Raw genomic sequence first — 19139 nt, 5'->3', positions numbered from 1 at the left:
ATTTTTAGATTAGACTACATCCTATAACCTTTGAATTGTAAGCGAAAATATATTTCACAAAACAAAGTTCAACATTGGTTAGAATGATTTAGCATCAAATCAATCATAAAACACTACTCAGGATATTTTACCATTCCAAGATGCTATCTTCCATAATCTTTTAAGATTGGAGATGTTTCTAAAGGCTCCACATCCTGTTCTTTTCGGTTGAGACTGAATAGATTTTACATTTATTATGGTGGGCTACATTTTCAAGCAATGATAAATTATATGCGATGATTAAACATGCAGAAGACTGCCTGGCACAATCTCATATTTTGTCATTATAATGTGGAAACATCATAATCTAATACTTTAACATTATATATGTTTAAAAATGTCGGGTTCCACACAATTACTCTTGCTGTTCCAACCCAAATTAATTAGATTAATTTAATCATTTTTACAAATGTAAGTGGATTGAACATAAAACATTTAAGTTATTTAAAATGTGTTGAAACTACAATTATTTGGTGAGTAGTTTGAACACGCAGAAAAAGTATTTTTTGATTGAAGTTTATCTCCTCAAGAATGTATCGTATGGGTTAGTAGGCTTTTTGTGATGAAAAGCGAATGCTTATGACTAATGTATTTAGAAAGGAACAAAAGTCACATGTTGTGTTGTGATTGGCCAGTGTCGACAGGGTCGGACTATTTAGCCCATTCAAATGTTATCACTCCATTGAATGGGAGTTATTAGTAGTTATCAGCTGATAGATATGGGCCAGTAGGGTCCGTCTGGGCCTACTAGTAGGCTTAGAAGGCTGTTATCATCCATCCACATGGTTAATCAGCTATAGATCATATACGGCTGGGGTCAAAATTATTTATATTATTTATTAAACTTCCCATTAATTGTATTTTATTAACATCTACCCCAACCCTAAACCCAATCGTTACAGTAATGTAAAAACAGATCTGGAGTCTTCTCTATTAGAATAGCTGATAAACCATGAGGCGCAGTAGGTAGTGCTGTCACCTCACAGCAAGAAAGTCGCTGGTTTGAGCCTCAGCTGGGTCAGTTGGCGTTTCTGTGTGGAGTTTTCATGTTCTCGCTGCATTTGCGTGGGTTTCCTCCGGGTGCTCCGGTTTCTCCCACAGTCCAAAGACATGCGGTACAGGTGAATTGGGTGAGCATAATTGTCCATAGTGTATGTGTGTGAATGAGAGTGTGTGGGTGTTTCCCAGTGATGGGTTGCAGCTGAAAGGGCAGACGGGTAAATGTGATGAACTTTTATGCTAGTCCTATTATGCCAGATATAAAATACAGTCTCAAAGTATTAAAATACAAATTATATTAGATTTAGTTTTTGTCCAGCAAAATACAAAGTACAGTTCACGTCAGAATTATTATTATTATTATTATTATTATTATTATATTGGCCTGAGAAAGCCAACATGCTGTTATGCTACCTAAACTTATTCCTTTTTCTGAGCCCAATATTTACCAACTTCTCCTCCCAGGGCTTTAATGCTATGACCACCAAACTTCGGCCAGAAATTTAGACTAGTCTGACTTGAGTTGCTATATCTTTTCGAACTGATCTGGCTTTCGGTTTTCCAGAAATTAACCCGGAAAACTCAGAAAAGTACCATTGACTCAACATTGGACCAAACGTTGACACGTTATAACTTTAAAAGAGAAATTCTTAGAAACGTGATCTTACACAATTAAAGAGGCTGCCAAGCTGTGTAAATCTACATATTAATCACGTTGTGCCAACATCTTAAACCAACGTCATATTGACATCAAATACTGACAATTTTACGTCAGATATGGCAACTAAAATCTAAAATCTGATAGAGGTCATATTGGTACCGTCCACACAACATCTAGCTGTAACATCAATAGACGTTGATATTTGGTTGATTTCAGATTGGACGTTGGACATTGACGTACGCCTTAACGTTGGGTTTTGATGTAAACCCAATTTTCATTTCCAAACAAAATGCAGCGTTCACGAAGTTGGGGTACAATGTCAATCTGTTGTCATGTTGATGTCTTGTGCCTGCTGGGTGTTTAAGGCCATTTTGGTCATCAAACAGTAAACACCCGTCATCTTGTCATCAGTGACATGCAGGGCTTTACATTAACACCTGCCAAACGCAGGTAGATTTTAGCTGTGGCAGGTTAGACAGCCACCTCCACTAGCTACTTTGGCTGGTTGAAATTTTTTTTTAAGTTGTAGTTTTCATAAAAGCAGGGTTCGACAATAAGGATGGTCCAATATTCGTGCAAATGCAATCTTAGATTCGAGAAGCAGCATGACTGACAAATATAATTTTGTTCATGCGGGCAAAAGAAAGCCGGTTGAAAACCGAATGAGAGGATAACCACCAACAGCTGATTATGATGACTGTTTAAAACATGTGCGCTCTCCTATTTCCTTGCTTAAAACAACCGTGCCTGGAAACGCAACTGGTGTGATCGGTTCTCTTTCAAATACACTAGACCAAAAGTTATGTCCATGCACCCACTGTCCTGCTGCTTTCAAGAGCTCCAGATTGGTCTTTTTGAACGCAGCTCTGTTTGCTTTCACTTTAACCATTATTTGAACAGAATATAGGACTTTAATTTCCCATTTATGTATAGTTAACTGGTATAAACTTTTTTTTTATGTTTTGTTAAATACAAAGTATAGTATACAGCTATATTTTGCTTTATTTTGACACATTTAATATTTGTGGCTAAGAAATAATTACTTATTTATTTTTACTGGTGTCAGAGATACATTTGGTAAATCCTTTGAGCTTTAAAAAGTGATGTGAAATAAAAACTAATTGTAATACAACACTATGAAACCATGACCTATGTGCTTATGCTCACTGAGCAAGCTCATACACAACACACACAAAAAGTGAAATGAATGAGGAGGCGTGTGGACATTCCAGACATTCTAAATCAAGTATTTTTAGCAAGTCATATTTATGCATAAAAAAAATCTATTTTCCCAACAACAAAAGATTGGCTTGTGAAAACGGCGAGTGGTTGGAAAACTATAGCCACACTGGCTGTTGATCAAAAAAAGTTAATGTCAAGCCCTGGTGACATGCATCAAATAGGAATGCATGACATGTCTCTGGGTCTGTGCATGTAAAGATTTTGGACATCTTCTTGGACCTTGGATTTTGAATGTTTACATGTTTACTTCCAGTTTGCTGCATTTATAAATCGCCCATGTCTTGAGCTAGTTCATTATGAGGCGATTTACCTCAAATGTGTGATTTGATTGGACAGGAATCACAGGACTGATTTTTCTAATTCCCATAGACAAGAAAAAATAAAGTAGTGACTGCAGGATGATGGAAAGGAGTGGGGTAAAAGTACAGATACTGCACTAAAAATGTACTCAAGGGAAACTAAATGCACACATTTTTAAAAACGACTTGATTCCTGAGAAAAACTACTCAATTACAGTAGTTTAAGTATTTGAAATTAGTTACTTTACACCACTGATAGTTAAAATACCAATATGTATTGATATTGATTTTGCTAAAATGTATTTGTATTTTCAAAATAAATAAATGATTCACGTTTACTTACCTTTTGCAGCCACTGTGTGTTGTTCTCAATGATGCTCTCTAGTTGCTCCAGTCTGTTCCAGTCAACCGGGTCATCTCTCTGCACTTGTTCGGTGTAGGTTTTTGAAGGGCCTCCACAGTTTTGCGTTTCCGGCAGTAGAAAGGTGTACGTGCACGGCCCGTTCTGGATCTGGTACTGCTGCTTTCTTGTTGCATCCGAATTAGTCGTGAATGCTTTCCCGGCACCAAGGCAATAACTTAGAAATAGTATCCATGATCTCAACATATTTGCTTTGAAGATATAAAAACTGCTCTAAACATATAAAAACTGCTCGTGTATATGATTGTATTGGTTATTTCCTGTATTAGAGGTGTTAATATTCATTGAATGAATGAATATGTTGAGTTGTAGTCTGTGTATCCTGTTGAATCTCCTGTTCAGGAATTGTGCTCGCACTGTGTAAGCTTCATTTATATCATGAGAAGGAGGAGGAGACGGTGACACACTCTCTCGTATTGTTTCCCCCTCCCCAGTCTGCTTATAGTCATCCCTTATCCGTCTAACAGTATTTTGTGAATAACTCTGACTCCTCCCATAATCTGAGTGGCTTCTTTGATTAAATTCGTATTATGCTATCTCTCGCCTGTATCTGTGCCAATAATAACTAAGGCAGTGGGTCAGGCATGATGAAAAGAATGAGAACACGATGGTTGATTGGTGTTTACCTTACAGGATACTACTAAACTAAATCAATGCCATAATAAATGAAAGAATTCAGCTTCAGAAGTGGCACACCATACACTCAAACATGACTTTTGCTGCTTGTTCAAACTACTTTTTTAAAATGAGCTAAAACAACACAATACTTGAGGTGTTTTGGAATTACTTAATTGTTTTATGATCAATCCATTTTAATTTGTTTCATTAACTTAGTCAATTTGTGATACACACAGAGGTATAAGACATTTTAAGAAACGAGCTGATCAAGTAATTTTTACCAGATGTCGTATTGGACATACAAGATTAACACATAACTTTTTACTTAAAGATGAAGACCCTATCCAATGTTTGCACTGTAAAACCCCATGGACCGTAAAACTGGACTGCCCTGCTTTTAATGACTTCAGAAAGACTTTTTATGATGAGAACTCTCTTAAGGACATTTTTAACAAAGTGACACCAGAAAAAGTATTGGAATTTTTAACATGCATTAACCAGAAAAATCTTATTTAAACTGTGTATTCAATTATTTAGTTTTTACTGTTGATGTTTGTTAATTACTGAAATGCTCTTACCATGAAAATAGCCTTAGTAGCTGACATGGCAATAAATAATGAATGAATAGTCAATTTGTGTTGGGACAACATGAATGAATTGTGTGGGACAATTTATTTTTACAATGTACACTGTAAATAATGCAGGGTTCCACAAAATTCCTTTATGTTGTCCCAACACAAATTAAGTTAATAGTTTGTACAATTTTAAGTAGATTAAACATAAAACAATTTAGTTGTTCTAAAATAACTTTAGAATTGTGTCGTTTCAACTTATTTTAAATGATGCCTACACTGTAAAAGATTATTTATTTCTCTTAATAAAAGTGAGTAAAGCCAATGCAGGTGATCGTTTTAAGTTTTCATTTTGTTGGCTAGCTGGCACAGTGGCTCAGTGGTTAGCCCTGTTGCCTCACAGCAAGAAGGCCGCTGGTTCGAGTCTCGGCTGTACCAATTAGCGTTTCTGTGTGGAGCTTGCATGTTCTATCCCGTGTTGGCGTGGTTTTCCTCCTGGTGCTCTGGTTTTCCTCACAGTCCAAAGACATGTATAGGTGAATTGAATAAACTAAATTGGCCGTAATGTATGAGTGTGTGTGTGTGAATGAGTGTGTATGGGTGTTTCCCAGTACTGGATTGTGGCCAGAAGAGCATCCGCTGCATAAAACCAAAATAGTTGGCACTTCATTCCGCTGTAGCGATCTCTGAAATAGAGACTAAGCCGAGGGAAAATGAATGAATTTTGTTGGCTATATAGACTGATTTCACGTGGCCGACATTTTAAAAGCGAAAGTGAGGCTGTGGTGGCAAGACATCCGGAAGTATCGCCTGGAGTCACACCGGAACAGCGTCTGCGATGGCATAATGTTGTGTACTTGGTTGTATATCTTATCAGTGAAGAGAAAGTGACACAAATTGATAATTCCACCACCTTTCGAGTGACCCGAAGGTCCGTTTTGAATGGATAGTGAAAATAAAAAGACATTTCAGAGCTCGTTTTCAGCTAAGTTAAGGGTAATGACACTAGTTAGCTGACATTTTCTTTCCCTTACACCCATTTTAAATACCATTTATCAAACTCAAGTTAACAAACTGATACTTTCTACTATATTAGACTTGCTACGATACTGAATTTCGGTACTGAAATTAAAAAATTAAAAAAACTGTCAATTTCCTGCTAACATTTAAGCACTGTTGTGCGCATTCTCAAACAGCGCTGATTTGGCATTTTGTTTACCAGTGCTCAACAGAAATTACTATGATTGGCTGTGAAAGTCATCAGTTCACCGCTCTTCACCGATGTTTATCGAGTGCAAACATAGACGAGCAATCCGCTGATGAATCGACAGTCCTTCACGGCTATAAAACGCTCCAGTGTCCTTGTATGTCTCACTCGGTGAAGAGCAGAGAACTGATGACCTTCACGGCCAATCACAGTCATTTCTGTTGAGCACTGGTGCCGTGTATAAGAAGTGAAGTAGCAGTAAGATTTTTTAATTGTTAGTTTGCATGTCACAGCTGACTATAAAACATTTTTATTAAGCAACAAAATTCACTATGTGTATGGCCTGATTGGTTCTCATAGCCATGTTAACATCAGTTTTTGTAAGGCATTACATTTTAGAAGATGCATAAACCGTTCAGAAGGTATTGGGCATAAAAGGTTTCCAAAATTGAGATTGAGATTTATTTAAGGTCTACATTACTGGAAATGTAAAAACAGAATATTATTGCAAGCACTTAGTCAGTCTATCACAACACTTCCTCATTTTCAATGATCATAATATAATGTCCCGAATAGCCAACGTGGAGGAAGGGGAAGGCAGGTGTTGTGGGAGGAAACTATTCCGCTCAGAGGATGTTTTGTCTTAACCCCTTGGGTGTCTCTACTGCTTGGATATCAAGTCCTTGTCATCACTTCCATTAACACCTGTGAGAACATTGCTTTTTGATGACCATCAAAGCATCTGCTCAGTCAAGAGTGCGTCACAGTTTTACATCGGAACCAAAGCACACAAATAAACAAGTTCAGGTCTAAGGATGTACTGTATTTATATTTAAAACGTATGATTGAAGACAATTCTATCAACACCTTTCAAAACATAGTTTTAATTATTCATTTCTAATAGCTGATCCTTTTTATCTTTGACATGATGACAGTACAAAATATTTTAGATACTAATATTCAGTTTAAAGTCACATTTTATATGCTTAGCTAGGTTAATTAAGTCAGTTTAATGATGGATTTTGTAGACAAAATATCTTGCTTAAGGGGGCTAATAATTTTGACCTTAAATGGTAAAAAAAAAGGTAAAAACAAAATAAAAAAACTGGTTTTATTCTAGCCGAAATAAAACAAATAACACTATTATAAGAAACAATATTATAGGTAATACTGTGAAAAAATTCTTACTCTGTTAAACATCATTTGGGATTTTTTTTTACAGTAGGGCTAATAATTTTGACATTATTCATTTATTCATTTTATTTACGGCTTAATGCCTTTTTCAATCTGGGGTCGCCACAGCGGAATAAACCGCCGACTTATCCAGCATATGTTTTACGCAGCAATTGCCCTTCTAGCTGCAACCCATCACTGGGAAACCACCATCAAACTCATTCACACACATACACTACAGACAATTTTAGCTTTCCCCAATTCACCTGTACCGCATGTCTTTGGATTGTGGGGGAAACCAGAGCACCCGGAGGAAACCCACGCGAACATGCAAACTAAACACAGAAATGCCTCGAACCAGCGACCTTCTTGCTGTGAGGCGATCACGCTACCCACTGCACCACTGTGATGCCATTTAGATATTATATTATATTATATTATATTATATTATATTATATTATATCATGTCTTTGAAGGCACACCATTCATACTTTTTAAAGTAAGATATGGGGTCATAACGTGTGCTTTTGGTATGTCTCAACAGAGTTGTAAAACATTGGGAAACATTCTTTAAAGCTTAATTTCCTAATCATTAAAAAATATATTTACAAAAGGAAAAACTGTTTAAGCACAACAAATATTTGTTCCGCATTTTATGTATCATATCGCAGGAGCCCGTTTAATAATGTCTGTCACTGTCATGGGATTGTAAAAACATTTTTAAAAAATAAAAAATTGTGAGAAAGTCGATCCTGTAGATATGTAGACATGTACTTCCAGCAAGATCTTAAAAGTGTGCATCCGAAGGTCACAATGCGGTTGTTGCTAGATCAGAAAGAGCTGTGGGCGGAAGTTACAGGAATCATTTATATCATTTATTAAATGTACAATAATGAATTGTATTTTATTATTTTCCACCCCAACTCTAAACCCAACCATTACAGTACTTAAAAACAGTAGTTGTACCGAGTATTGTTCATGTTATTTATTAAATCACCCAATAAACAGTATTTTTTATCGTTTACCCTGACCTCAACCATAACAATAATGTAATAATATGAATTATTGTTATACAGTGAGTGACATAAAAAATTATGCTGTATTGATGTGCATATATGTGCATGTCGGCCGGCCACGTATCCTATCTAGACGTTACAGACGCAATACTATATCATAACGCTTTGCGAGAGAATTAATAATTGGGAGTAAATCGATGCAACTGACGCAGCTAGATCACATGATCTAGACAAAATGGTGGATGTAGTACATTCGAGTTCCATTTATACTACTCGCATTCATACTATATAGAACGTACTTTTCTAACAGTCGAGTAGCAAATTCAAATTTAAATGTAGTGCCTACTGACTAGTAGGCGATTTCGGACGCAGCCAGTGACTTTGACATCCTATTTTACAACATTGATTGTACATGTAAACTGCTAAAAAGATGTTTATTTTTTTAATACTTAGTTACTATATGTTATTCGACAGCAAGAAGGTCACTGGTTTGTGTCCTGGCTGGGTCAGTTAGCATTTCTGTGTGGAGTTTGCATGTTCTCCCCGTGTTGGCATGGGTTTCCTCCAGGTGCTCTGGTTTTCCCCACTGTCCAAAGACTGTGCTACAGGTGAACTGAATAAGCTAAATTGGCGATAGTGTATGTGTGTGAATGAGTGTGTTTGGGTGTTTTCCAGCACTGGGTTGCAGCTGGAAATAAACTCAAATAAAATCAAACTAAATAAATAAAAATAAATGTGAATCTGTAACACTGACATTATTACTTTTATTTGTTAGTTGGTTTGTTTATTTACTCAAGAGTTTCTAAAATACAAAGAAGGGTCTGCCGTCAGCATCTGAATGCGTGGGAGGGCTCCTGTTTGTGTTGGTCATTTAATGTCACAAGGAAGTTGCAGAAGGAAGGAAATGATGCAATGTCCCTATTTGTCTTAAACAGAGTTTACAAGCTCAATCCCTTTTATTTTGATGAGAAGTTTTGTCATGTACAGGTTCGGGAGAGTGTTTTTTCCTTTCATTACACTAGAGACCTGCTTTTTATGTGAAAGCATTTTTAATTATAACAATATTTTGTAAACTCCGTTCAACTCGTCAGCACATGACCACAGCTGCAAGTAAAGCTAACTGATTAGTCAAATTTGTTTTGTTTTGTCATGTGTTGATTCTAGTTTGTCATATACTTGTACCTTCTTAGGTGTTCCTGGGGGTGTGTTATGTTCATTTTATGGGCCGTTTCCACTGAGTGGTACAGTACGGTTCGGTTTGGTACGCTTTTCATGGCACTGTTAAAAATCATACCGAACCAAACCGTACTGTACCACTTTTTCGGCACCCTTTCGAAAGGGTGTGGACTTTACCAATATGACGTCTATCAGATGTTGGATTTTGGCTGCCATACCTGATGAATAAATGTCAGTATTTGACGTCTAACATGACGCTGGTTTAAGATGTTGTCTCGATGTTGTATTTTGGTCACTTTTCAACACAACCTAAAATCAACAAAACATCAACATCATTTGATGTTGTTATTGGACATCATAAATAAAAGTGTCCTTAGACACAGGCTAGACATCGACTTTTGGTCAACTGACATCACAACCTAAAGCTAACCTAATATTAACGCTTTATGACGTTGTGTGCCTGCTGAACAATAACTAAATGCTCTACAGAATGTTGCGTTTACACATGCACAAATAACATGTAAAGGCATCAGCTTTTCACAGCGTAATCCTCAATACTCACTACTCTTAAGTACTTTTGATAGGGCTACTTTTTATTTATACTTTGAGTAATATTTACAACAGATACTTTTACTCTACTTGCACTACATTTCTAGGCAAGTAATGGTTCTTTTACTTCAGTATGATTTTTCAGTACTCTTTCGACCACTGATCATCCAGAATCACTTCTCCAAACATTCTCTTGCTAAAATGAACTCAAATGTATATTGCTTTGATGGATTTTCTTCTAAATATCTTCAATTAGTTTTTCGATTACGTTTTAAGTATCCTAGGGCCTTAACACTACCTCCAACAGATTTCCCAGATGGTCTCCCGTTTAAGTTGTGACCAGGCTTTAATTCATATTATATGGTTTTATCTCTAATATTAAGGTTTCTCTCTTCTTGCAGATATGCCGTCTGCAGCAGCATCTTTCTGCTGGAGAATATCAGCAGGACCTGTTCCATAATCAGCTGCCCATGTTTGTATCCCCATACTCCCAGCCCCCCTGTGGCAGACTAAAAGAACTCATTAAGCTGTGTGGAGGAACTGTGTGCCGAAGTGTACGGCAGGCTGGAATTTGTATTGGGGGGTATAATGGCAAGAAACCAGAGGGGAGCCGCAGCCTTTCAGAACAGTGGATTTTAGGTAAGATTGCACGTTATTGATGACAGTGAGTCGGAAGATGTACATGTAAAAAAAATCTATACATGCAACAGTGTAAACAAAATTCATTAACACTACCTGATAAAAGTCTTGTCACTAATTCAAGTTTTAAGAACAACAAATAATAACTGGACTTCTAGTTGATCATTTGGAGTCAGAAGTGGCTTATATGAAAGGAAAAGGCCTCTAGATTATGCTTATTCTACCAAAATAAAATATGATCATGCCTTGATTTTTAATTATTAATTAGGAAATCAAAGTCTGACTTTGCTTAGACAAAAGTCTTGTCACTTAACAGAAATAATGTACAGTATAGAATATAAAGTCATGCTGCAGTGAAAAAGGAATGAATATTGTGTCTGACTCTCATGAGCCTGGAGGACTGCATCCATACATCTCTGCAATGACTCAAATAACTTATTAATAAAGTCATCTAGAATGGCAAAGAAAGCATTCTTGCAGGACTCCCAGAGTTCATCAAGATTCTTTGGATTCATCTTTAATGCCTCCTCCATCTTACCTCAGACGTGCTCAATAATGGTCATGTCTGGTGTCTGGGCCGGCCAATCTTGGAGCGCATTGACCTTCTTTGCTTTCAGGAACTTTTGATGTGGAGGCTGAAGTATGAGGAACGCTATCCTGCTGAAGAGGTTGCCCTCTCCTGTGGTTTGTAATTTAATGGGCAGCACAAATGTCTAATCTAGAGGCCTTTGCCTTTCATATAAGCCCCTTCTGATACCAAATGATCAACTAGAAGTCAGGTCATTATTTGTTGTTCCTAAGACTTGGAGAGGCAACAAGACTTTTGTCAGGTAGTGTAAAATATTTTGAGCTTGTTCTCATTTAACGGTGTGTAATGGTTGAATGTGTTCAAACAGCCACAAAATACTGCCTTCTCTCCACCTACCGAGTGTATTCATAGCAGAATATGCTATTGAAGCTAGTCAGATGGAGTCAAACTTTTCCACTAATACTATTCAGTTTTCTGTCTTTATTTTTCAAACTAGAAGAATGAAATTGCTCCAAAAATGCAAAATAACTTTTTTATTTTCTAATAAAATGTTTGAGTCCTATATTAGTTTTCATGTGCAAGGCAGTCCCTTTCACCATCTCATGGTGGAACAACATAATGTGAATTGTTACAGACATTTTACAGTATAAATAGAGAATAAATTAGACATTACTGAGGTATAGATATTTCAAACTGATTTACTAAACTACTGCTTTTAGGTTCCCTGCATTCAGTAGAATCCAGATTATGGTACTATTTAGAACAGTGGTGTCAAACTCAATTCCTGGAGGGCTGCAGCCCTGCACAGTTTAGTTCCAACCCTTCTCCAACACACTTACCTGTAGGTTTCAAACAAGCCTGAAGTTTCCATCAGGTGTGTTTAATTAGGGTTGGAACTAAACTGCAGAGCTGCGGCCCTCCAGGAACTGATTTTGACACCTGTGGTATAGAACTTTACGAATTCATATTGAGCTATCCCTGTTTCATATAACACAAATGGTTTTTTCATTTCAGATTGTGTCACACATCTCATACTGCTCCCATACAAAAACTATGTCTTGGAATGAAGATCCCTGGAACATGGAGAATGTGGAGAGTCTTTGGAGTTCGTCTATTGTAGTTGTTGATTATGTTGATGAGATGTAACTTTTTTTTTTCCCTTTGTAGCTAATTGTTATTAAATATTCTTATTATATGTATCTTGAAACTGAAGTAGTGAAGTGTTTTGTCCAACATAGGCTCATTGTGAAAGCGTAGCCCTATATATAATTCTGGAGATCACGAATTATGTAGCCAGAGGTACGTATAACTGCATTTCATCTTTTAAACGAACGCTACAGGTAAGCTGAACACTTACCTTCATATAGACTGCTTTTCCGCTGTTACCAGTTCGCCAGTGGCTTGTCGCATACGTCCACAGACTTGAGACACAGAGAGAAGTTGACGATGGGGTTTGAGTCCGGCGAAGAACGGTTCCAAAAAGCAAGAAAGACAAAAACAAAAGATAAAAAATAAATTAAACAAGTAAATAACAGGGTGAGAATGTGGTAAAATCTGAAAACGTGATAAAAATCATCAGTCTGCCGCGATGGCTTTTTTTATTCTGGATTGCTTTTGAAAACACTATCAGTTGGGTTTAGGGAAGGTGGGTCAGTCAATCTGTCGACAGCGGCCTCTGCCGAAGGCCCTCGCGAGATCTGAAAAGGCGCCTCCGGTGATTTCACGAAAATAAAAACTGTAAAAAAAATAAAATAAAATAAATAAATAAATGTACCTCCCGGGAAGTTTTTGGCGTTCTCCAGAAATGTATATGGGGTACATTTTCAGAAGGAACCTTGGTTGGTTTTGAAATGGTCTTGTCAAGCTCGGAAGAAACAAAGCTTGAAAGAAGAACCTGCATGGTTGTTTTCAGTTACAGGCTTCTGTTTAAACTCCTCTTTCTCCAATTAGGAGTACGCAAACTTACATTTTGCCGTCTGTTTCGCTCTATGGTTTCTCTTCATGTGGTGAGCGTCCCATCACCTTCTTGCATTTGTCGTAAATTATGTGACATCACCCAGACAGAGGAGTCCGGACGCGCCCCGGCCTGAACCAATCGCGTGGATCGAGCACGCTGTTGTTAATATTAGGAGGAAAATAAATATATTTATGTTTTTTTTTTTTGAGTCAAACACTTTGGAAAACACTTGAACAAAATTAAAGACCTCGTAAAAACGGGATTAAGACTTTTTAATACCTTTTAAGGGCCTTAATTTTCTCATAATCGATTTATCAACTTTTAATACTTTTTAACACCCTGCGGACAACCTGTAAATGTTCCAGGGTCAACAAGGGTGGAGATTATGATTAAATATTTCAAGCAAGCAGATGTGTGTGGTAGCTGGTCACGTGACGTGAAATTTAGTCGCCAGTTTTTAAATCCCATCCTGACAGGTGGCATCATTGCATAGTGAAGGTAAGTTAATTTCCTCAGTATTTGCATGTCAGACTATTCATTACTCATCATGGGATATTGGTTGTAATTTCGTAATCAATCTGTGTGGTAAAATCCTCAAATAAGGCAAAAATAGTTTGAAACCCTCATTATTGAGGCTGTATAAGCGCCATCAGACCGGGAGAGAGTGTCACCTTTTTCCTATGATCTATTATTATTAATAATAATATAATTATAATGATTGTAATAGGCTAAAAATTATATAGAAATATTGTTGTTATAAATAATGGCCCAGGGCTAATACAAAATATTTAATTATTAAAAGCCTGTAATTATTATTTAAAAATTCTTATTATTATTATTATTATTATAATTCGCCCAATATTATCATTATTATTTTTATATTATTATTATTATAGTATATAATCGATGGCCTTGGGCTAACAAGATATTTCATTATGAATCCTAACGGCATCATCGTGATCTGTGAAGGTAAGTTAATTTTCTCAATATTTGCATATAAGACCATTCATTACTCAACATAGGATATTGGTTGTAATCAGTACTGCCTCTCTCTCTCTCTCTCTCTCTCTCACTCTCTCTCTCTCTCTATAAATATATATATATATAGTGAGGAGTCTACGATCTGTATATCTGTAGTATGCATGGAGTGTATCGTGTATATGTATGTATTGAGTGTATCATATCATGCGTATATGTACAGTATGGAGTGTGTATATGTATGGAGTGTATATGTACAGTATGGAGTGTGTATATGTATGGAGTGTATATGTACAGTATGGAGTGTGTATATGTATGTATGAGTGTAATATGTATGGAATGTATCATGTATATTTATGTACAGATTGTATTGTGTATATGTATGTATGTATTGAGTGTGTCATGTCTGTATAAGTTTATGTGTAGAGTGTATCGTGTATATGTATAGTATTGAGTGTATCGTGTATATGTACAGTATGGAGTGTATCATGTATATGTACAGTATAGAGTGTGTATATGTATGGAGTGTATCATGTGTATATGTACAGTATAGGGTGTATTATGTGTATATCTGTTGTGTGCATGGAGTGTTTCATGTGCTCAGTAGCTTAGTGGTAATGTCATTCACCATTCACACCAGAGACCCGGGTTCTATCCCAGACCCTGACAGGCGTGTATTTGTATTGAGTGTATAGTGTATATGTAGAGTGTGTGTATATGTATGTATGTATACAGATGTATCATATCTGTGTATATGTATAGAGTGTGTATCATGTCTGTGTATATGTATGGATTGTATATGTATTGAGTGTATATGTACAGTATAGTGTGTGTATGTATTGAGTGTATCATATCTGTGTATATGTATAGAGTGCGTATATGTATTGAGTGTATCATGTCTGTGTATATGTATGGAATGTATGTGTATCGTGTATATGTACAGTATAAAGTGTATATGTATGTATTAAGTGTATCATATCTGTGTATATGTATAGAGTGTGTATATGTATTGAGTGTATCATGTCTGTGTATATGTATGGAATGTATGTGTATCGTGTATATGTACAGTATAAAGTGTATATATGTATTGAGTGTATCATATCTGTGTATATGTATTGAGTGTATCATGTCTGTGTATATGTACAGTATAGAGCGTGTATCATGTCTGTGTATATGTATGGAATGTATCATGTATATATATTGAGTGTATTGTGTATCATGTGTATATGTACAGTATGGAGTGAATCTTGTATAAGTACAGTAGAAAGTGTGTATATGTATGAATGTATTGAGTGTATCATATCTGTGTATATGTATTGTGTATCGTGTCTGTGTATATGTATTGAGTGTATTGTGTATATGTATGTATGGAGTGTATCATGTGTATATCTGTTGTGTGCATGGAGTGTATCATGTGCTCAGTAGCTCAGTGGTAATGTCATTCACCTTTCACACCAGAGACCCGGGTTCTATCCCAGACCCTGACAGGAATGTATATGTATAGCGTGTATAATGTCTGTGTATATGTATGGTATGTATCGTGTATGAATTTGTATATGTATTGAGTGTATAATGTCTGTGTATATGTATGGAATGTATCATGTGTATGAATTTGTATATGAATTGAGTGTATAATGTCTGTGTATATGTATGGAATGTATCATGTATATGTACGCAGTGTATCATGTGTATATGTACAGTATAGAATATATATATATATATATATATATATATATATATAGAGTGTATAATATATGTATAGAGTGTGTATATGTATGTATTGAGAGTATCATATCTGTGTATATGTATTGTGTATATGTATGTATGGAGTGTATCATGTGTATATCTGTTGTGTGCATGGAGTGTATCATGTGCTCAGTGGCAATGTCATTCACCTTTCACACCAGAGACCCGGGTTCTATCCCAGACCCTGACAGGAGTGTATATGTATAGTGTGTATAATGTCTGTATGTATGTAATGTATCATGTATAATATCTGTGTATATAAATGGAATGTATCATGTATATGTACGGAGTGCATCATGTGTATATGTACAGTATAGAGTGTGTGTGTAAGTGTATATATATTGAGTGTATCATGTCTGTATATATAAATTGAGTGTATCATGTGTATATGTATGTATTGAGTATATAATAACTGTATATGTATAGAGTGTGTATATGTATGGAGTGTATATAATTATATAGTGAGGAGTCTATGTTATGTATATCTGTAGTATGCATGGTGTGTAAATGTATGTATTGAGTGTATCATATCTGTGCATATGAATTTAGTGTATCGTATGGACTGTATCATGTGTATAGATATGGAGTATGGAGTGTGTATATGTACAGTATAGAGTGTGTATACTGTATGTATGTGTATATGTGTCAATGTACTGATTGTATGTGTGTATGGAATGTATCATGTATATGTACAGTATGAAGTGTATCATGTATGTGTTAAGTGTATTATGTTTATATGTATGGAGTGTATCATGTATAGTATGGAGTGTATCGTGTATATGTATAGTGAGGAGTGTATTTGTAGTATGCAAGGAGTGTATCATGTGGAATGTATGGAATGTATCATGTATATATATTGAGTGTATTGTGTATCATGTGTATATGTACAGTTTGGAGTGTATCTTGTATATGTACATTAGAAAGTGTGTATATGTATGTATTGAGTGTATCACGTCTGTGTATATGTATAGAGTGTGTATATGTATTGAGTGTATCATGTCTGTGTATATGTATGGAATGTATCATGTATATGTATTGAGTGTATCGTGTATATGTACAGTATAGAGTGTGTATATGTATGTATTGAGTGTATCATATCTGTGTATATGTATATCGTGTATATGTACAGTATAGAGCGTGTATCATGTATGGAATGTATCATGTATATGTATTGAGTGTATTGTGTATCATGTGTATATGTACAGTATGGAGTCTATCGTGTATAAGTACAGTAGAAAGTGAGTATATGTATGTATGTATTGAGTGTATCGTGTCTGTGTATATGTATTGAGTGTATTGTGTATATGTATGTATGGAGTGTATCATGTGTATATGTACAGTATAGGATGTATCATGTGTATATCTGTTGTATGCAAGGAGTGCATCATGTGCTCAGTAGCTCAGTGGTAATGTCATTCACCTTTCACACCAGAGACCCGGGTTCTATCCTAGACCCTGACAAGAGTGTATATGTATAGTGTGTATAATGTCACATTCATATGTATGGAATGTATCATGTATATGTATTGAGTGTATCGTGTATATGTACAGTATAGAGTGTGTATATGTATGTATTGAGTGTATCATATCTGTGTATGTGTATATGTATTGAGTGTATCATGTATATGTATATCGTGTATATGTACAGTATGGAGCATGTATGTGTATTGTGTATCATGTGTATATGTACAGTATGGAGTGTATCGTGTATAAGTACAGTAGAAAGTGAGTGTATGTATTGAGTGTATCATGTCTGTGTGTATGGAATGTATATGTATTGAGTGTATTGTGTATATGTATGTATGGAGTGTATCATGTGTATATGTACAGTATAGGATGTATCATGTGTATATCTGTTGTATGCAAGGAGTGTATCATGTGCTCAGTAGCTCAGTGGTAATGTCATTCACCTTTCACACCAGAGACCCGGGTTCTATCCCATGTATAGTGTGTATAATGTCTGTGTATATATATGGAATGTATCATGTATATGTACGGAATGTATCATGTGTATAAGTACAGTATGGAGTGTGTATATGTATTGAGTGTATCATGTATATGTACGGAATGTATCATGTGTAACTATATATATATATAGTATATATATATATATATATAGTGTATATATATTATCTGTGTGCATGTGTATGGAGTGTATTGTGTGTATGTATGAGTGTAATATGTATATGTATTAAGTGTATCTTGTATATGTATGTACGGATTGTATCCTGTGTATATGTACAGTAAAAAGTGTGTGTATATATCTATTGAGTGTATCATGTGTGTGTATGTATAGAGTGTGTATATGTATGTATGAGTGTAATATGTCTGTGTATATGTATTAAGTGTATCGTGTATATGTATGTACGGAGTGTATCCTGTGTATGTATGTACAGTAGAAAGTGTGTATATTTATGTATTGAGTGTATCATATCTGTGTATGTGTATAGAGTGTGTATATGTATTGAGTGTATCATGTCTGTGTATATGTATGGAATGTATCATGTATATGTATTGAGTGTATTGAGACCAGAGACCCGGGTTCTATCCCAGACCCTGACAGGAGTGTATGTGTATAATGTCTGTGTATATGTATGGAATGTATCATGTATATGTATTGAGTGTATCGTGTATATGTACAGTATAGAGTGTGTATATGTATGTATTGAGTGTATCATATCTGTGTATATGTATAGAGTGTGTATATGTATTGAGTGTATCATGTCTGTGTATATATATATCGTGTATATGTACAGTATAGAGCGTGTATCATGTCTGTGTATATGTATGTGTATTGTGTATCGTGTATATGTACCGTATGGAGTGTATCTTCTATAAGTACAGTAGAAAGTGAGTATAAGTGAGTCTGTGTGTATGGAATGTATATGTATTGAGTGTATTGTGTATATGTATGTATGGAGTGTATCATGTGTATATGTACAGTATATCTGAGGAGTGTATCTGTAGTATGCAAGGAGTGTATCATGTGCTCAGTAGCTCAGTGGTAATGTCATTCACCTTTCACACCAGAGACCCGGGTTCTATCCCAGACCCTGACAGGAGTGTACTATGTATAGTGTGTATAATGTCTGTGGAATGTATCATGTATATGTATTGAGTGTATCGTGTATATGTACAGTATAGAGTGTGTATATGTATGTATTGAGTGTATCATATCTGTGTATATGTATAGAGTGTGTATATGTATTGAGTGTATCATGTCTGTGTATGTGTATGTGTATAGAGTGTGTATCATGTATATGTATGGAATGTATTGTGTATATGTACAGTATGGAGTGTATCGTGTATAAGTACAGT

General features: G+C 35.7%; 3 protein-coding genes across 17 annotated transcripts in view; 1 reads left to right on the top strand and 2 right to left on the bottom strand.

Moving 5' to 3' along the window:
* Positions 1–12347, top strand: part of mcph1 (microcephalin 1) — a 37098-nt gene extending 24751 nt beyond the window's left edge. For all 11 annotated transcript variants that reach the window (NM_001040363.2, NM_001430843.1, XM_087278530.1 and 8 more), the window contains 2 exon segments: positions 10374–10611; positions 12155–12347. In NM_001040363.2, the coding sequence (NP_001035453.2) occupies positions 10374–10611; positions 12155–12207 (291 nt within the window). In that variant the 3' untranslated portion in view covers positions 12208–12347.
* Positions 1–19139, bottom strand: part of wu:fc02b11 — a 643013-nt gene that overhangs the window by 518115 nt on the left and 105759 nt on the right. The gene's annotated exons all lie outside the window — the stretch shown is intronic.
* Positions 1–19139, bottom strand: part of angpt2a (angiopoietin 2a) — a 53390-nt gene that overhangs the window by 7979 nt on the left and 26272 nt on the right. For 2 of the 4 annotated variants that reach the window (XM_087277324.1, XM_087277325.1), the window contains exons 4-5: positions 12498–12561; positions 3584–3795 (exon numbers count right to left, since the gene is read on the bottom strand). Coding sequence is in view for 1 of the 4 variants with exons in the window: in NM_001278825.2 (NP_001265754.1) it covers positions 3584–3847 (264 nt within the window). In the remaining 3 variants the exon portion in view is untranslated. 4 annotated transcript variants of the gene reach the window in all.

This window comes from Danio rerio, chromosome 13, assembly GCF_052040795.2.
Source record: "Danio rerio strain M-AB ecotype USA chromosome 13, GRCz13ab, whole genome shotgun sequence".
NCBI lineage: Eukaryota > Metazoa > Chordata > Actinopteri > Cypriniformes > Danionidae > Danio > Danio rerio.
The sequence above is the reverse complement of the archived record's forward strand: the minus strand, read 5'-3'. Positions and strand labels throughout refer to the sequence as shown.